At 39.9% G+C, this 14564-nt stretch overlaps 1 protein-coding gene across 1 annotated transcript in view; it reads left to right on the forward strand.

Moving 5' to 3' along the window:
- The window catches only part of MYO3B (myosin IIIB), a gene marked incomplete at its 5' end in the record, with an annotated part of 233873 nt that overhangs the window by 8881 nt on the left and 210428 nt on the right, over window positions 1–14564 (forward strand). The window contains 7 exons of the mRNA XM_081050760.1: window positions 917–1015; window positions 1302–1416; window positions 8258–8384; window positions 9357–9567; window positions 10401–10548; window positions 11864–12017; window positions 13886–13974. Of these exons, the coding sequence (XP_080906886.1) occupies window positions 917–1015; window positions 1302–1416; window positions 8258–8384; window positions 9357–9567; window positions 10401–10548; window positions 11864–12017; window positions 13886–13974 (943 nt within the window). The remainder of the gene's footprint in view (window positions 1–916; window positions 1016–1301; window positions 1417–8257; window positions 8385–9356; window positions 9568–10400; window positions 10549–11863; window positions 12018–13885; window positions 13975–14564) is intronic.

Genomic DNA, 14564 nt, shown 5'->3' on the forward strand with positions numbered 1-14564 from the left:
AGAAGGAAGAAAACATTTCTTTCCATAGAGCTAAGTTGGCCAAGGTGAGGATATGCCAAATTTCCGGGGCATCAACAAAAGAGACTGTCCTCTAGAGGAAAGAAAGGGATCGAGAGCAGGACTTTTCACACTCTTTGCTGACAAACTAGTTTTTAAAAAAACATTTAGTTCACTAATACCTTCATAAAACATCATTGCAATGAATTATCAGAGAACTTATTATACTCTTAGATGTCATGGCACTGTCACTTGCTATCAGATGTCTAGACGTGTACTTTCCAGTTCCTTATCTTGTCATAAGCTAGCGACAGTCCACAGACCACACTTAGAGGTAGCACCTATCTGAAAGGACCCTGAAAGAGGTGGGCAGCAGGAGACAAGGGGCTGATGCATGGCATTTTGAAAGAATACAAGTTTGAGAGCGTGGAGACCTCAGTTCAGGACCAATTCTACTCCCTAATTTGCTGTACAACTGGTGAGCTGCTTCCTGTCTGGGGCTCCAGTAAAGGAGGGAGTTTTGCTGATCTCTCTAAGCTGCTCGTGTATTACTGCCTCTGAAGCAACCTGGGCTATGAACAGAAAGCATATGGCACAGGTGCATAGTCATTTGGGCTGAAATAGAAAGATCTCTGAACATGTGTAACCTGAGCTGTTACATGTGCACGTTCCATTCTCTAAAACCTTTTATGTAGCGTAAACATAAGTGTGTTTAATAATATGACATTGTGACAATTACTGTACTAATCCTACGACTATTACTATTCTGTAATTGGGATGTAGCATATTTAATTGCCTGAAAATTCAACTTTGCTACAGAACTATATATTGCACAGATAAGAAATTGTATAAATTACTTGGAGTGTGGAAGCCCAGAATATGTTTTTAATAACGTACCCCGTCTCCCTTTTTTTTTCAGGGGAGAGAAAAATTTTCACATATTTTACTACATTTATGCTGGTCTTTATCAACAAAAGAAACTTTCTGAGTTCAGACTTCCTGAGGAAAAACCTCCTAGGTAAGTGTTGGGGATTTTAGCTGAAATAAATAGAGCTGTTTTCCTAACTGGGCACTCATAATCTCTTTAGCTGAAAGGATGAGATGGCAGGGACTATATGTCACTATTTGCATTTTCTAGAAAGTTCTGAACTCCACTGCAGCCATTCTCCTCAGCAATGTGCACCATTATTCCACCGCAGTGGAATATAAAGGAATGCCCTTGCAAAGAAGGAGCCCGGTGATGCCCTGGTGTTTGAGGTGTGATGCCAAGTCAATGCTAATTCTTTTTGTCATACTCCATTTAGGTACATAGCTGATGAAACTGGAAGGGTGATGCATGACATAACTTCCAATGAGTCTTACAGAAGACAATTTGAAGCAATTCAGCATTGTTTCAGGATTATAGGGTTCACTAACAAGGTAAGTGATTGTCAGGAGAGAAAAACCTCAAGTGTTAATATTCTTGGATCAGTGTGAGCGAAAACATGAATGTTCTAACTTGGGGCAGGATACTTGCTTTTCAAATGCCACACTGGTCACCTTATAAGATCTCGCTACTCAAAGTGTGACCCACGGACCAGAAACATTATCATCACCGGAGCGCTTGTTAGAAATGCATACTCTCCTGTCCAACCAAGAACAGCTGACTCAGAATCTGCATTTTAACAGGATGTGCTGGTGAACATTCAAGCAGAAGTACTGTTTAAAGGCCATGTGTCTATGAATTGTCATTGTCATTAATTCACTACAGCTGTGATAACAAACACCAAAATAATACTGCCGTTTTCTGAGTTGGAATTGTTCCAACCATTAAAGTGAATTATGTAATAGGAGTGCAGGAATACATAGGTTACACCTAAGCCCTAGAAATATATTTATGCAAGTAGTTCTTTAAGCACCAAGACAAATGAAATCTTTTCAACTTTCTTGCAGTCACTTCCTTCTCCATATACACAGTTGCACATTATTAACTATATAGCTCTAAGTACTGTACTATCCTTATCATACTAGATGCAGGCTGTCTCTATTAAATATATGCCAGGGGTGACAGAAAATATTTATAACCCTAAGCTCTCAAATATTACTCTGTGACACATTTATGTCATAGTTTCTGGGCTTCATGCCATCAATTTTGCAAAATATACAGATTCTTTTGCTTTTCCAGCAAAGGAGGTGAATGATTAGGAGGTAGGTGAGAGTATTAAATCTTAAGGGATTAGATTACAAGACACTTGAGCTACCCTGGGACAGCTACTCTGGATAAAGGATTATTTCTGTAGTCCAATGAGTTTGGCCAACCCTTCCCTCTCTAGTATGGTTGCTTTTAGTCGTAATAATAATACCTTTCTTCTTTCTAGCTAGCTGTTAATTTCCTCTGTTGGCCTCCTACAGACTTTAAACTGACAGACAGTGGAAAATCCCAAAGGTCAGATAAAAATAGAAATATATTTCTCTTGGCTCCTTAAAGGAGAACAGTTAAACAGGTTCCAGCATTATCAAAGGAACTTTATAGTTATTAATTTATAGAGCTGGTTGTTATTAAAGATGCATGGTAGAGATGGCAGTTAGAGCCATTTAAAGTCATTTGGGTCATGCCAAAGTGTTTAGGGGCATAGTTCCTTAAAAGGGCAGAGGAACAGTAGAGAAGTCAGCCATAGGGTTAATAATTTTGCTTTCAATGAGTACAGTGATGATTATAGAATACTGTGAAGAAATTGGTCCTAGCTCTAAATGAAAGTGTATAATAGTTCTAATAATAGAAATGTACTGCAATTGATAATAAAACAGATGTTCTTTTAAGATGAAGTTATAAACAAAGTAAATTAAATATACTATGTATTCTTGAAGTAAGCCATCCTAATCCCTGTGGGGAAAAAATACAGTAGAAATGAGTGAATGACTACATAAATAAAAATGAAAAGAAAAAAATGTAAAAGGTGATAAACATTCTTAATTTGTGGCTGGGCTAGATGAATAACCAGAATGTAATTATATGTATATGGGTGTATGTTCACCATGTCCTATATTAATTTATACCGGAAATTAACTTATATCAGTTAATAACCTTGGAAATGGAAGGAAGAGACTGGATCTTCTCTCTCTGACCCTACACTCTTTGATAGTATTTTTGTCTATATCTCTTATAGACAATATGTTTTGCTGAATTAATTCAGTTCACTCTGTGTTTGTAAATTCATAGTAGTTTGACTAAATTCAGAAAGAGTCAGTTGAATGTCGTCAAGCTATAGGTACCAAACAGCTGGTATAACAGGACATTTTCTTAAGTTGTTCTGAGGGACATTTCTAGTTTAAATGAACTGGTCAATTTAATAAAATTATGGTCCCTGTTCTTTCTTATAATGTCACCAGCTCCCTGCAGGAATCCCTTCAGTTTTTTTCCCCAAACCCTTACAGCAAAATTATGAGTAGCAAACCTTAGCGAGGACTCAGGATCATGAATTTTAATTTTGGGACACCAGCCAAACATATCTGAAAGAACAGTTGACCCTGAATTTATTGTCAAGAAATTTCCCTCATAGAAGGATTTTTCCAATAACAATAACGGTTCCTGGTAGGGGCTGGAGGGGGTTACACGGAAAGCCTTATTATGAAGATCGGTACTTTTCAACTCCTATTTTGGAGTCAAACCATACTATTTTTGTTCACTATTATGCTTGTCTTGCTGGTATATGGATTATCATACTCTGTTTCCCCGAAAATAAGACCTAACTAGACAATTAGCTCTAATGCATCTTTTGGAGCAAAAATTATATAAATAAGACCGAGTCTTATAGTAAAATAAGATCGGATCTTACATTAATTTTTGCTCCAAAAAACGCATTAGAGCTGATTGTCCAGCTAGGTCTTATTTTCGGGGAAACACAGTAACATATTAAATAGAGTTTTAGGTGTGCTTATACTTAATACTACATGAAAGCTTTTTGGTCAGTTTATCTATATGGTGCTCAAGATTGGACATTGACTGCAGATCCCTTGATAAAGAAGTTTGGTAGAAGGTTTTGATATTAGGGCAATATTTTTCCCCTTCTTTGAAATTGATTATGAATTGGGAGAGTACTGCTAAAGAAAGACTGAGGGTGATATGTTAAAATGTAAATTGAGGGTCTTGAGGATTTCCAGTGTCTTAATGACAGACAATAGGACTTACCATTGACATTTTTAAACCACTTTATTGATGTATAATTGAGATACCAAAAAACTTTTTTTAAAAACCAACCATTGACTTTTAAGATACAAATATTGTGAGCCTATGAAAATGGAACTTAGTAAAAGGCATTGGAATAGAGCCTGTAAGGGAGAAGTCCCTACAGCCGAGTCTATTGCAGTGTTTAGGGCAGAATTGTTGAAAAACTAGACTTATAAAAAAGAAGCAAGGTAAAGAGAGACGGAAAGGGCAGATACATCTCTACGGAAGTACCAGAGAAACAACTACCATGAGATGCCTGTGGACCAGACTGAGGCAATTTCCTTAAATTGGCTTCCACCTAACAGAGAAAAACCAAAGTTCTCAACTTTTCACTTAGCCTCAACTTTACTGAGAAAATATTTAGTTCATCAGTGAAAGGAGTGTCTTCTGAGAGAGAGAGAAGGGAGGGAGAAACAAAGAGCATACATCCTGCATGGCGCTTTATGGAGAAATACTGTTTTCCCCACTTTTGCTGCTTGGTGATGAAACTGAATTCATACTCATCAACATTGAATTGGGAAACCCAGCTGAAAGAGTCATTCGCCTTCTTGGTAATATTCTGTCCTGAGTGAGGTGATTCAATTTTATCACTTAAGAAGTTTGAAACTGGTAAGAAATAAAAAGATAGAGCAGCGTAGCAAGATTCTGCAAGAAAGGCAGGGTTGCCAGGAAAGGCTCCATAGCTGGAAATGGAGTATGAGAAAATGCGCGAGGAAAGGAAGGTGAAAAACCCTCCCCGGGCTAGCTGTGGGGAGAAGAGAAGAGACATCTGATTAAGAAGTATTGGGGAGACAGGAGTAATCCTACAGATGGACATACTACTGATTGAACTCTACCATGACTGTATATGGGTAATGTTTTGACCTGAACACAGGAGTGGATGTAGGTTCCTAGGCCAGAAAGGAAGAACTAACCACCCCAAGGGTAGGACTAAAGGAGTCAAGTGGAATAGCCTGGAAATGTAGCATAGGGAGCTAATGCTATTTAGCTATTAGCTAAAGCTAATACCTCATTAATGAGGTGAACCTAGATACCCCTTCTCAAGTTCCCCACTCTGAGGAAGGAGACCCAACTTACCGTTTATCTCAATCATTCACATAGCGAACACCAAAGTTTTTGCTGAAGGTCATAGGTAGTTTTCCTCTTTAAAAGAGGAAATATCTGAGCATTGTGGTGAAGAGGATATTGCCAGAGAAGCAACGGGGTGAAAACTACCATTCTTTGGGGATGATCACCTCAGTGGTGAAATGCCTGGAAGCCTTACTTTGGGAGGTTTCTTGGCTTGTACTGTGATACATGGTGTGTGTGTGTGTGTGTGTGTGTGTGTGTGTGTGTGTGTGTCTACCTCTGTGTATGTGTTTTGATTAGAGGAAATACATTTTTTTCTGAGAGTACTAAGAGTTTTAGATAATCTCTTGAGATAACTGGATATAGAAATAACAGATCCAGAAAACACTTTTTTTAAGTTTTCTTAAGCTGTCTGTTTTACTCTCAGGGTCTGCCTCCCTGGGATGTTTGCTCGCTGGTTGCATTCTGAAAGCCTCACATTGTATTGATCAAGGTAATGAGGGGCTGTCATGTTAAATCCAGGCTAGTCTCAGAAAACTCATTTGGTAGGTGTTCTGCTTAGCTACTCTTAAGTTGTGTGATTAAAACAGTGATTCTTGACGTCAGAAACATGACATCCTGCCTTTGATTTAGAAGTTCGAAGAACAATATCTATAATAGGAGCCCAGTTTAGGAGCCCAGTTTAAATCCTCATTTATCTTTGTAGCATTATCAGGTATCCAGCAGATGTCACTATTACAGTCTGTGTTCAGTTTTTTGGCTTTACTGAGTAATGTGTACAGGAAGGCGTAATTTGGGGACAGTGCTTTATCAATGGTCTAAAGACAGTTTCTATTAGTTTGCTCCTGTCTGTGGTACTAAATCAAGTTCCCCACCTGAGTATTCTTGGTGGAAGTATTTTATCTATAAGCATAAGATGCAGAAATTTCCTATATATATTTTATCATCTCACCTACAAGAAATGCAAATGTTTAAATAACTAAATATGTTTTATTTTTCACCATTAATGCTATTGATGCATTCAACTTCATATAAAAATAGCACTTTAGATTATCTGAATTGTTTTTACTCAAAACACTGATGTAGGTGATGTTGGATCTGCTAGCAGTTTCTGAGTGTGGGCCGGGATCGTGTCTTGTGAAGCCGAAGAATGGAAACACGAACGAGGGAGAGGCAAAAAGTTTTAAAAAGAGGATAGTTTATTAGAGGCGGGAGAAGAGATTGCAGCTCCCAAGCGGGAGGGGGTCCCGAATGGGGGTGCTCCATGACTGAGGGAAAAGCTCTCACTTTTATAGTTTCCCTTGTCTGCTTGGAGAAGGGGAGCTGTTTGGAGAAGGGAACTGGCACCTTCTAATGAAATTCGTCTACCAGGTTTGTTCTGCTTGCCCATCCTAAAGGAATTAGCAAATTAACCCACTCTTTATCTATCAGATCGGCTCCATTTGTCAGGCCAAAAGGAATTTTATGATTAACCTCAAGGCCTTGTTAAATTATGTCCTGGAGCGAAGGAGTGATTTCAAAACCTGAAGTTTTAGGATATGACTGTCTTTGTTTATTCCACCAGGGACCTCCCTGTCTACCTAGGGACATGCTAACTCTCCTGTATCAACACTTTTGACACCAAATGTGTGGAGTTTTTTCCCCCCACACCAACCAATTATCTTACAATTCAATTCAACTCTGATGGTATCAACCTGGAGTTAGCATCAGATTACACAAGTTAAGGGCTCAGTCCCACAAGACTGCCCCACTTCAAACACCAATCACAAGATCTGGAGTTTTCCTACTTCTGACTGACTGGTTGTAAATTTGGGGTCCCCAAAACCCCTCCTCTGGTTCAATAGTTTGCTAGAAGGACTCACAGAACTCAAGAAAACAGTTTACTTACTATTATTGGTTTATTATAAAGGATACAACTCAGGAACAGCTAAATGGAAGAGATACCTAGAGCAAGGTATTGGGAGAGGGGCACCACTTCCTCTGACGGCCTTCCTGTGTTCACCAACCCAGAAGTGCTCCAAACCTCAATTAGGGGCTTTAATAGAGATTCCATTACAGACATGACTGAAGAAATCATTGCTTGTTGACGATTGACTCAATCTCCAGCCCTTCTCCCTTCACTGGAGGTCCAGCTTTTTAATCACATGGTTGTTTTCTCTGGAAACCCACTCCCACTCTAAGAGTCACCTCATTAACCCAGATTCAGGAGGGGTTCAGAGGAGCTTATTATGAGTATTATGAGTCTCATCCCTATCACTCAGAAAAATTTCATGGGTTTTAGAAGTTCTTGTGCTAGAAATTGGTATGAAGACCAAATATGTATTTCTTATTATATCACAGTATCACAGTAGTGAGTTCTTCAAAATATTTCCTGACCTTATTCATAACTAGATACTCCATCGTTTAACTTCAAAATGTTGTAGTGAACCATCAGAGAATGCCCTGCCAACTATATCATAAAAACCATCTACAAAAGAGGCTAAGGAAATATCTCTACTCTTATTTTGAAGAAATAACCATACCCGAATTTGGGAGCTGGTATGAGTTAGGGTAAATGGATAAAAGTGGCTTAAAGAACAAAGATCAGTTCTCTCTTATATTAGCATACCAAGGTAAGTGGTTCAAGTTGCAGAACAACTCCATTCCATGCAATCATTGGTCTTAGGCATCCTAATGAATGGCTTGGTTGCGGCTGGGTTGCTGGGAGCTCCCGCCAGCAATAATGGGGAAGAAAGTAAGGAGGAGACATGCTGACTTCCATAGGCCAGGCCTAGAAGTGGTCCACATCCTTCCGTTTGCTCCTTTGTTAAGAATTTAGTTACATGGCCACCCCTAACTGCAAGGGAGATTAAGAAAGTTGTTTGTGTGCCCAGGAAAAGCGGAAGGGTGGGCTTGGTGACAATTAGAACTTTTCACCACAGTGCTACTGCTTTGTTGGTTTGACTGGCAATTATCTTCAAACATCATTCTTGATGTTCTTTCCAGGAGGTGCACTCAGTGTACAGAATTTTAGCTGGGATTTTGAATATTGGAAACATTGAGTTTGCAGCTATTTCCTCTCAACATCAAACTGATAAAAGTGAGGTGCCCAATGCTGAAGCTTTGGAAAATGGTAATTATTTGATGCCTCTTTCTTTCACTTTGGTAGTTTTTCCTTCACTTTGGTAGTTTTTCCTTCACTTTGGTAGTTTTTCAAGACTCTGTAAAATACAATGCAGCTCTTCCTGGTTCTGAGTGTTTTCACTATCCAGTATTTCCCAAACGATGTCTTATAGAACATCAGTGTTCTTTCCATGAGCAGCAAATAGGTGTTCTGCAGAAAAGAATTCCATGGCTGGTAACTTTGGGCAGTGGTTGTCAACATGGGCAGCTTTTGAAAATCATCTACAAATTTTTGAAAATAATACAAAAGGTTGGACCCCACTGTGAATCCACAGAACCAGCATTTGCAGGGGAGAAAGCAGGCACCTACTTATTTTTACTTTAACAGGTAATAACGGTAACAGAAGGAATGAGCAGCCTAGTTTAAAAACAAAAACAAAAAAACACCTCATTTAAATAAAGCTATCACCTTTTGTGTTAAAGTGCAGTACTTTTTAGGGTCTTTAATATACTAATGTGCTTAGCGACTCTCTAAAAGGAGACTATAGTCTTCAGAAATTGCTGCAACTTACTTGATCAAAGCCACCTCTGCCCACTTTTTTTCATCTAACACCTGTGAAGAGCTTTCAGAACAGTTTGGGGGATAATGTGTCAGTTTGGGTGCTTCTTGGGATTAGGAACCCGATTTGTTTATCTTTGACTATTTTTTTTTACATGCTGATGGTGTCTTTATTTCTTTGTTTTTGACATTCAATAGTATTTTATTGAACAGCACAGTGGTTTCAGGTGTACAGCACATTGGTTAAACTTATGTAATTTATGCAGTGATCCCCGATCCCACCTGTAGTGCCCACCTGTTTGACTTTGAAGTGTCAAGGACAGAGCCTGGCGCATAGTAGATGTTGAATAAATACAGGCTGGCTGAGTGAATGGGTGGATAGAGGACTGCATTCTCCAGTGTCATCCTTACCTTTTGTTCCAGCTGCCTCTGTTCTTTGCATCAGCCCCGAAGAGCTCCAGGAGGCCCTTACTTCACATTGTGTGGTCACCCGAGGAGAGACCATCATCCGAGCCAACACTGTTGACAGAGCCGCGGATGTCCGGGATGCGATGTCCAAGGCCCTGTATGGGAGGCTCTTCAGCTGGATAGTAAACCGCATCAATACACTCCTGCAGCCAGACAAGAACATATGGCAAGTTCTGCCGAGGAGCAGAGGCCTCAGGAGAGCTGTCATCGACCTCAGTGTCTCTTAGAGTTTGCAAGAGGAAGCGTATGGGCCTCTCTTGGGTTTTCTTTAGCAAAGCTCTCAGGCCTTCCGCTTGAAAAATTGCCCTGGGACCAAGGAGAGCCAAAGTGTTTATATGTAAGGGGCAGTATTGACAGAGCCAGTATAGTGTAGTATTTAACTGGCTTGGCTGGAAGTGGGACTAACTGTATTCACATCAGAATTCTACAGCTTAATCAGCTGCAGCTTCTAAGTCACGTTTTCTCATCTGTAAAATGAGCATGCTAATACCCTCCTCATAGTATTGCTTTAGAATCAACTGAGACATTTCATGAAAAGTTTTAAAGCACAGTATCTCACATCATTCTTACTAATACCTCTACTACTTTTTCTCTTTTAAGCATTAGTAGTTTCTGTAGTGTAGAAGAGTTGACAATATCAAAATCTGAAGTGTTCTTCCAGTTCAGCTTTGTGGGTGGGCAGGTGGAAGAATGAATGAGCAGCAGCTCCAGCCCATTCAAACACAGTGGTTCCTCTTTAATCTCTTTCTATATGGAGCCTCTCTGTAATATTTTAAAAGATTCTACTGCTTAAAGAAAAAAGAAAAACGTTGGAAATACTATTGAAAGACTAAAGGAACGAATGGTTTAAGACACAAACTATCTCCCCTTAGAGGCGGCAGAAGGCTGCCTTCCATGAGTACCCGGTACATGAGTTGACAAACATGCAGGCACGTAGATGTTCATTGTCCTGAGATGAATGTTTCCTCCCCTAAAAGGTTGTTATTTTCTCTCCTGCAGTAGTGCAGACGATCGTATGAATGTGGGGATCTTGGACATTTTTGGATTCGAGAACTTTCGGAGAAATTCTTTTGAGCAGCTCTGCATAAATATCGCCAATGAACAAATCCAGTACTACTTTAATCAGCACGTTTTTGCGCTTGAGCAGGTAATAGTGAATTCTGAAGTCACTAAACTTGAGAAGGCGAAGTGTCTCCACGCTGCACACAATTTGAAGCAGAAACCCTGTTAGTCAGGCTAACAGATAAAAGGCTCTAAGAAAAAAAACCACTGGTGAGGCAGTCCTGTCAAAATAAATCAACAGTCTAAATTTAGTCTGCAATAAAGAGGTCTTGATTTCTGTGGAAAGGTACATTTCCTCCCTTGAGTGGAGCTGGTGACAGGCCAGTTATTTAAATGTTGCTTCCAGACTGTTTCATGTGTATTTCTCAAAATGCTACAGTCTCTTTTACTGTATTTAAATAAAAATGTCTGTGATCGTGTCCAGAATGACACAGGATGATCTTGAATTCAGGACACAGGTTCTTGTTGTTCATAACTCTCAAACCAGTTATCCTCCACCCTCACCCCCTCCCACACCATCTCAGTAAATCCCACAGGAACTGGATAGGTGTCTCTGGGGGAGGAGTAAGATATATTCTTGGTTTTCTCAAAATGGAAGTCTTTCCCCTATGAGTTTAATGGCAAATGAAACAGGATGTGAAGTTAGTTGGACCCAAAGGTAAGGGGCCCTTCTCCACCACCCTAACCCATACCCCAACCCCAAGATTCTCCTGTGTGAAACAGTAGCAATAATGAAACATTCTGCCCAAGCCCCTTGTTTTAATGTAAAAGTGAGGACATACAAATTATAATGTGGTTGGATAAGCAGAAAGACTTGGAGTGAAAATACCAGTATTCCTTTTATCACTGGAGCTAGGTAAATCTGTACCATACTGCTCTCCCCACTCGCCCTGCACAAAACTCAACCGTGTTTCAGTCCAGTTTCCTTCCATTTAGTTTCCAGGGAAATCTGGAGTTTTTCGAGTTTTTCAAACCGAATTCTTTGCAGAATTTTTTTGCAGAACTCTTTGTAGAATTTCTTGCACAATTCTTTGCAGAAGATAGAAGTCTGCTTTCTTCCTGATTTAAACCATATTTGTCACCAAAATAAAAGTTTTTTCAGCTTCCCTTCCTTTCTACACCAGTTTCTAAAGTATGAGTTACCAAGTCAGTGTTTGGGAGACAGAGCCATCCCTCCTTTGCCAGCTTCAGCTGCCTGCCACAGGCTACCCGAAAATCAGACTTAAACCCAACCTTCAACAGTGTCACCTGTAGGAAGAATCCTTTACTGCTCACAGAAAACACAGCCTGTTTCCCACCTGTGTTCAGTGTTGCCAGACACAGAAAGCCCATGCAAAAGCAGCCTTGCAGTACATAGGCCAGTTCTGGGCTGGAGAGATACACATTCTGTTTCCTTCCAGATGGAATATCACAATGAAGGCATTGACACAACACCTGTGGAGTATGAGGATAATCGCCCACTCTTGGATATGTTCCTCCAGAAACCCCTGGGACTGCTTGCACTTCTGGATGAGGAAAGCCGGTTTCCCCAAGCAACTGACCAGACCCTGGTTGGTAGGTAACTTTTGGTAAGGCATATATGCTCAGAAGAGACCTTGGCTTATGTGATCCAATGAGCGTGGTTTATTTTGGCCACCTGGTGGTTTGTGAAATTGTAGACCCTGCTTTTGATAAATTGAAATGTTCAGCAAATATCCTGGTAGAATTTGTTATCTTAAAGCAAACCCATCTTTCAAACCATCTTTACTATCCTGTGTCTGCAAATGATACCATTACCCTGTGTAAATATCATTTTTATACCTTTTTCTCCCTTACTTCCCATAATCAATACTTGCTTCTCCTCCATTTCATTCCTTGCTCTCATATCACTACTTAGACCCCCATCCAATTTTGTCCAAGATTGTATAGAAGCCCCGTCTGCTCTCCTGGCTTCCAGGCTCATATTCTACCCCTCCATTATAGACATCCAGCTAATTTAGTCTTTTAAAAGCCACCTTTTCATTAGTCTATTGTTATCTATGAGATGGTGATGAAACATCTCCTCCTGGCATTCCAGGCCCTTTATACTTTATCCCTGTTTGTCTTATCTCCTCCTCCTTCTCAAATCTCAATATTGCACATGATGTTGGTCCTCACTTAGGTTGTGAGAGGCTTAGGGCAACAAAGCTCTAATCCTGGCATCCCTGTAGTACTTAGCACAGGTCCTCACACAGAGTAGGCTCTCAGTCACAACAATGCAAAATTGTTGAGGGAAAACAAAGTTTCCAGCCTTTCCCCAAATGGAAAATTGATTTGTGGGAGAGAACCACTTATAGGAGTTGAGATTGTCACCCTCATTGGTTTCCTTTTATCTATTCAATTGTCACAAATTGCCAAGATGAGTTTAAACCAGGGTTATTTACCTTCCATAGGATATCTTTGTGGTTCTAAAGCTAGTTGGCTGGATTTGTGGTGTCTTGAGTATCCATGCTAGGAGTTCTTAGAACAGAACATGAGATCTTAGGGTACAGCCTGACACTAAAGGCAAGATGAAACAACTAAACGTAAAAGATGGGTATTGTAGATAGCTAAGATCACAGTTCTATTTTCAAGGACCAATAAAAAGGCTCTGCGAATTGCCTCATGGCAGGAAACCAGAGCTAACCATTTTTTCATGATTGTTGCTACCCCTGTAGAGAAGGTTATTTAGAAATATAATCTGGTAGGGAATCCTCATGCACAGTTAATGGGATGCAAATTGGTGCAGCCACTATGGAAAACAGTATGGAGGTTCCTCAAAATATTACAAATGGAACTACCTTATGACCCAGCAATTCCACTTTTGGGTATTTATCTAAAGAAATCCAAAACACTAATTTGAAAAGATATGTGCACCCCTATGTTAATTGTAGCATTATTTACAATCGCCACAATATGGAAGCAACCTAAGTGCCCATCAATAGACAACTGGCTAAAGAAATTTTGGTACATATACACAGTGGCATATTACTCAGCCATAAAAAGGAATGAAATCTTACCATTTGTGACAACATAGACGGACCTGGAAGGTATTATGCTAAGTGAAATAAGTCAGACAGAGAAAGACAAATGCCATATGATCTCATTTATATATGGAATCTAAAGTACAAAATAAATGAACAAACAAAATAGAAACAGACTCATAGATGCAGGGAATAAGCTGAAGGTTGTCAAATGGGAGGGAGGTTGGGGATGGGGGTAAGATGAAGGGATTAAAAAAAAAAGATGGGTATTGTAAATGCCCATCTTATGGGGGTATCTTTCTCCACCGTTGTACATACAGTGATAATATCAAGCTGCTCTGAAATCCCTTTTTCTGGGTCACTCATGGTTCAAGGGTCATGTGTGTGTTTGAAGGAGCAAGCAATTCGCATTGTAATTTTTAAATATGAAAATCCACACAGATAAATTTGAAGATAATCTACGATGCAAATACTTCTGGAGGCCCAAAGGAGTGGAGCTGTGCTTTGGCATTCAGCACTATGCGGGAAAGGTGAGACAACTGTGAGTTATTAATCCTGAACTTGACTGGGGGAAAGTGTCCATATTACCCTGTCTGTGCCACTCACGAAATTGCTTGCAGATACCTTCCTCCTCTTAATGCTTCCTGAACACCTAATCATAGTCCCAAACTTTCTCAGTGGTGCCGCTCACAGAAAGCTGCCCCTGGCAAAGAAGCAGTTTTTTGCTGGGTGGCCGGCAGAACCGCCATCTGCTTCTCACCTGAGGCTCGGCTTAGAAGGGACAGCTCTCCAGAGAGAAAACATATTACAGCTTTCGCAGTGCTTAGCGGAGAATGTCCACATTCAGAAGTCATTTGGAGACATGTAGGTAACAGAGGAGGGTTAATATCACAGTGCGGCTCAATTTTTTTTTTTTTTTAGCATTTTATGGATGTGTCTACAGGGCACCCAAATGTCTAGATGAAAAAGAAAAAAAAAAGTTTTTACTTCATCATCCTGATGTTAAGCTTTTACAACATTAACTGCAATTTCCACTTTTCATTCATTATGCCTCAGTCTCAATTTCAAGTTCGTGAAGGAGATTAGTGACTGAAATTCTCAGTCCCATAGTCAACAACTC

The sequence above is a fragment of the Rhinolophus hipposideros genome (genome assembly GCF_964194185.1).
Source record: "Rhinolophus hipposideros genome assembly, chromosome: 6".
Taxonomy (NCBI): domain Eukaryota; kingdom Metazoa; phylum Chordata; class Mammalia; order Chiroptera; family Rhinolophidae; genus Rhinolophus; species Rhinolophus hipposideros.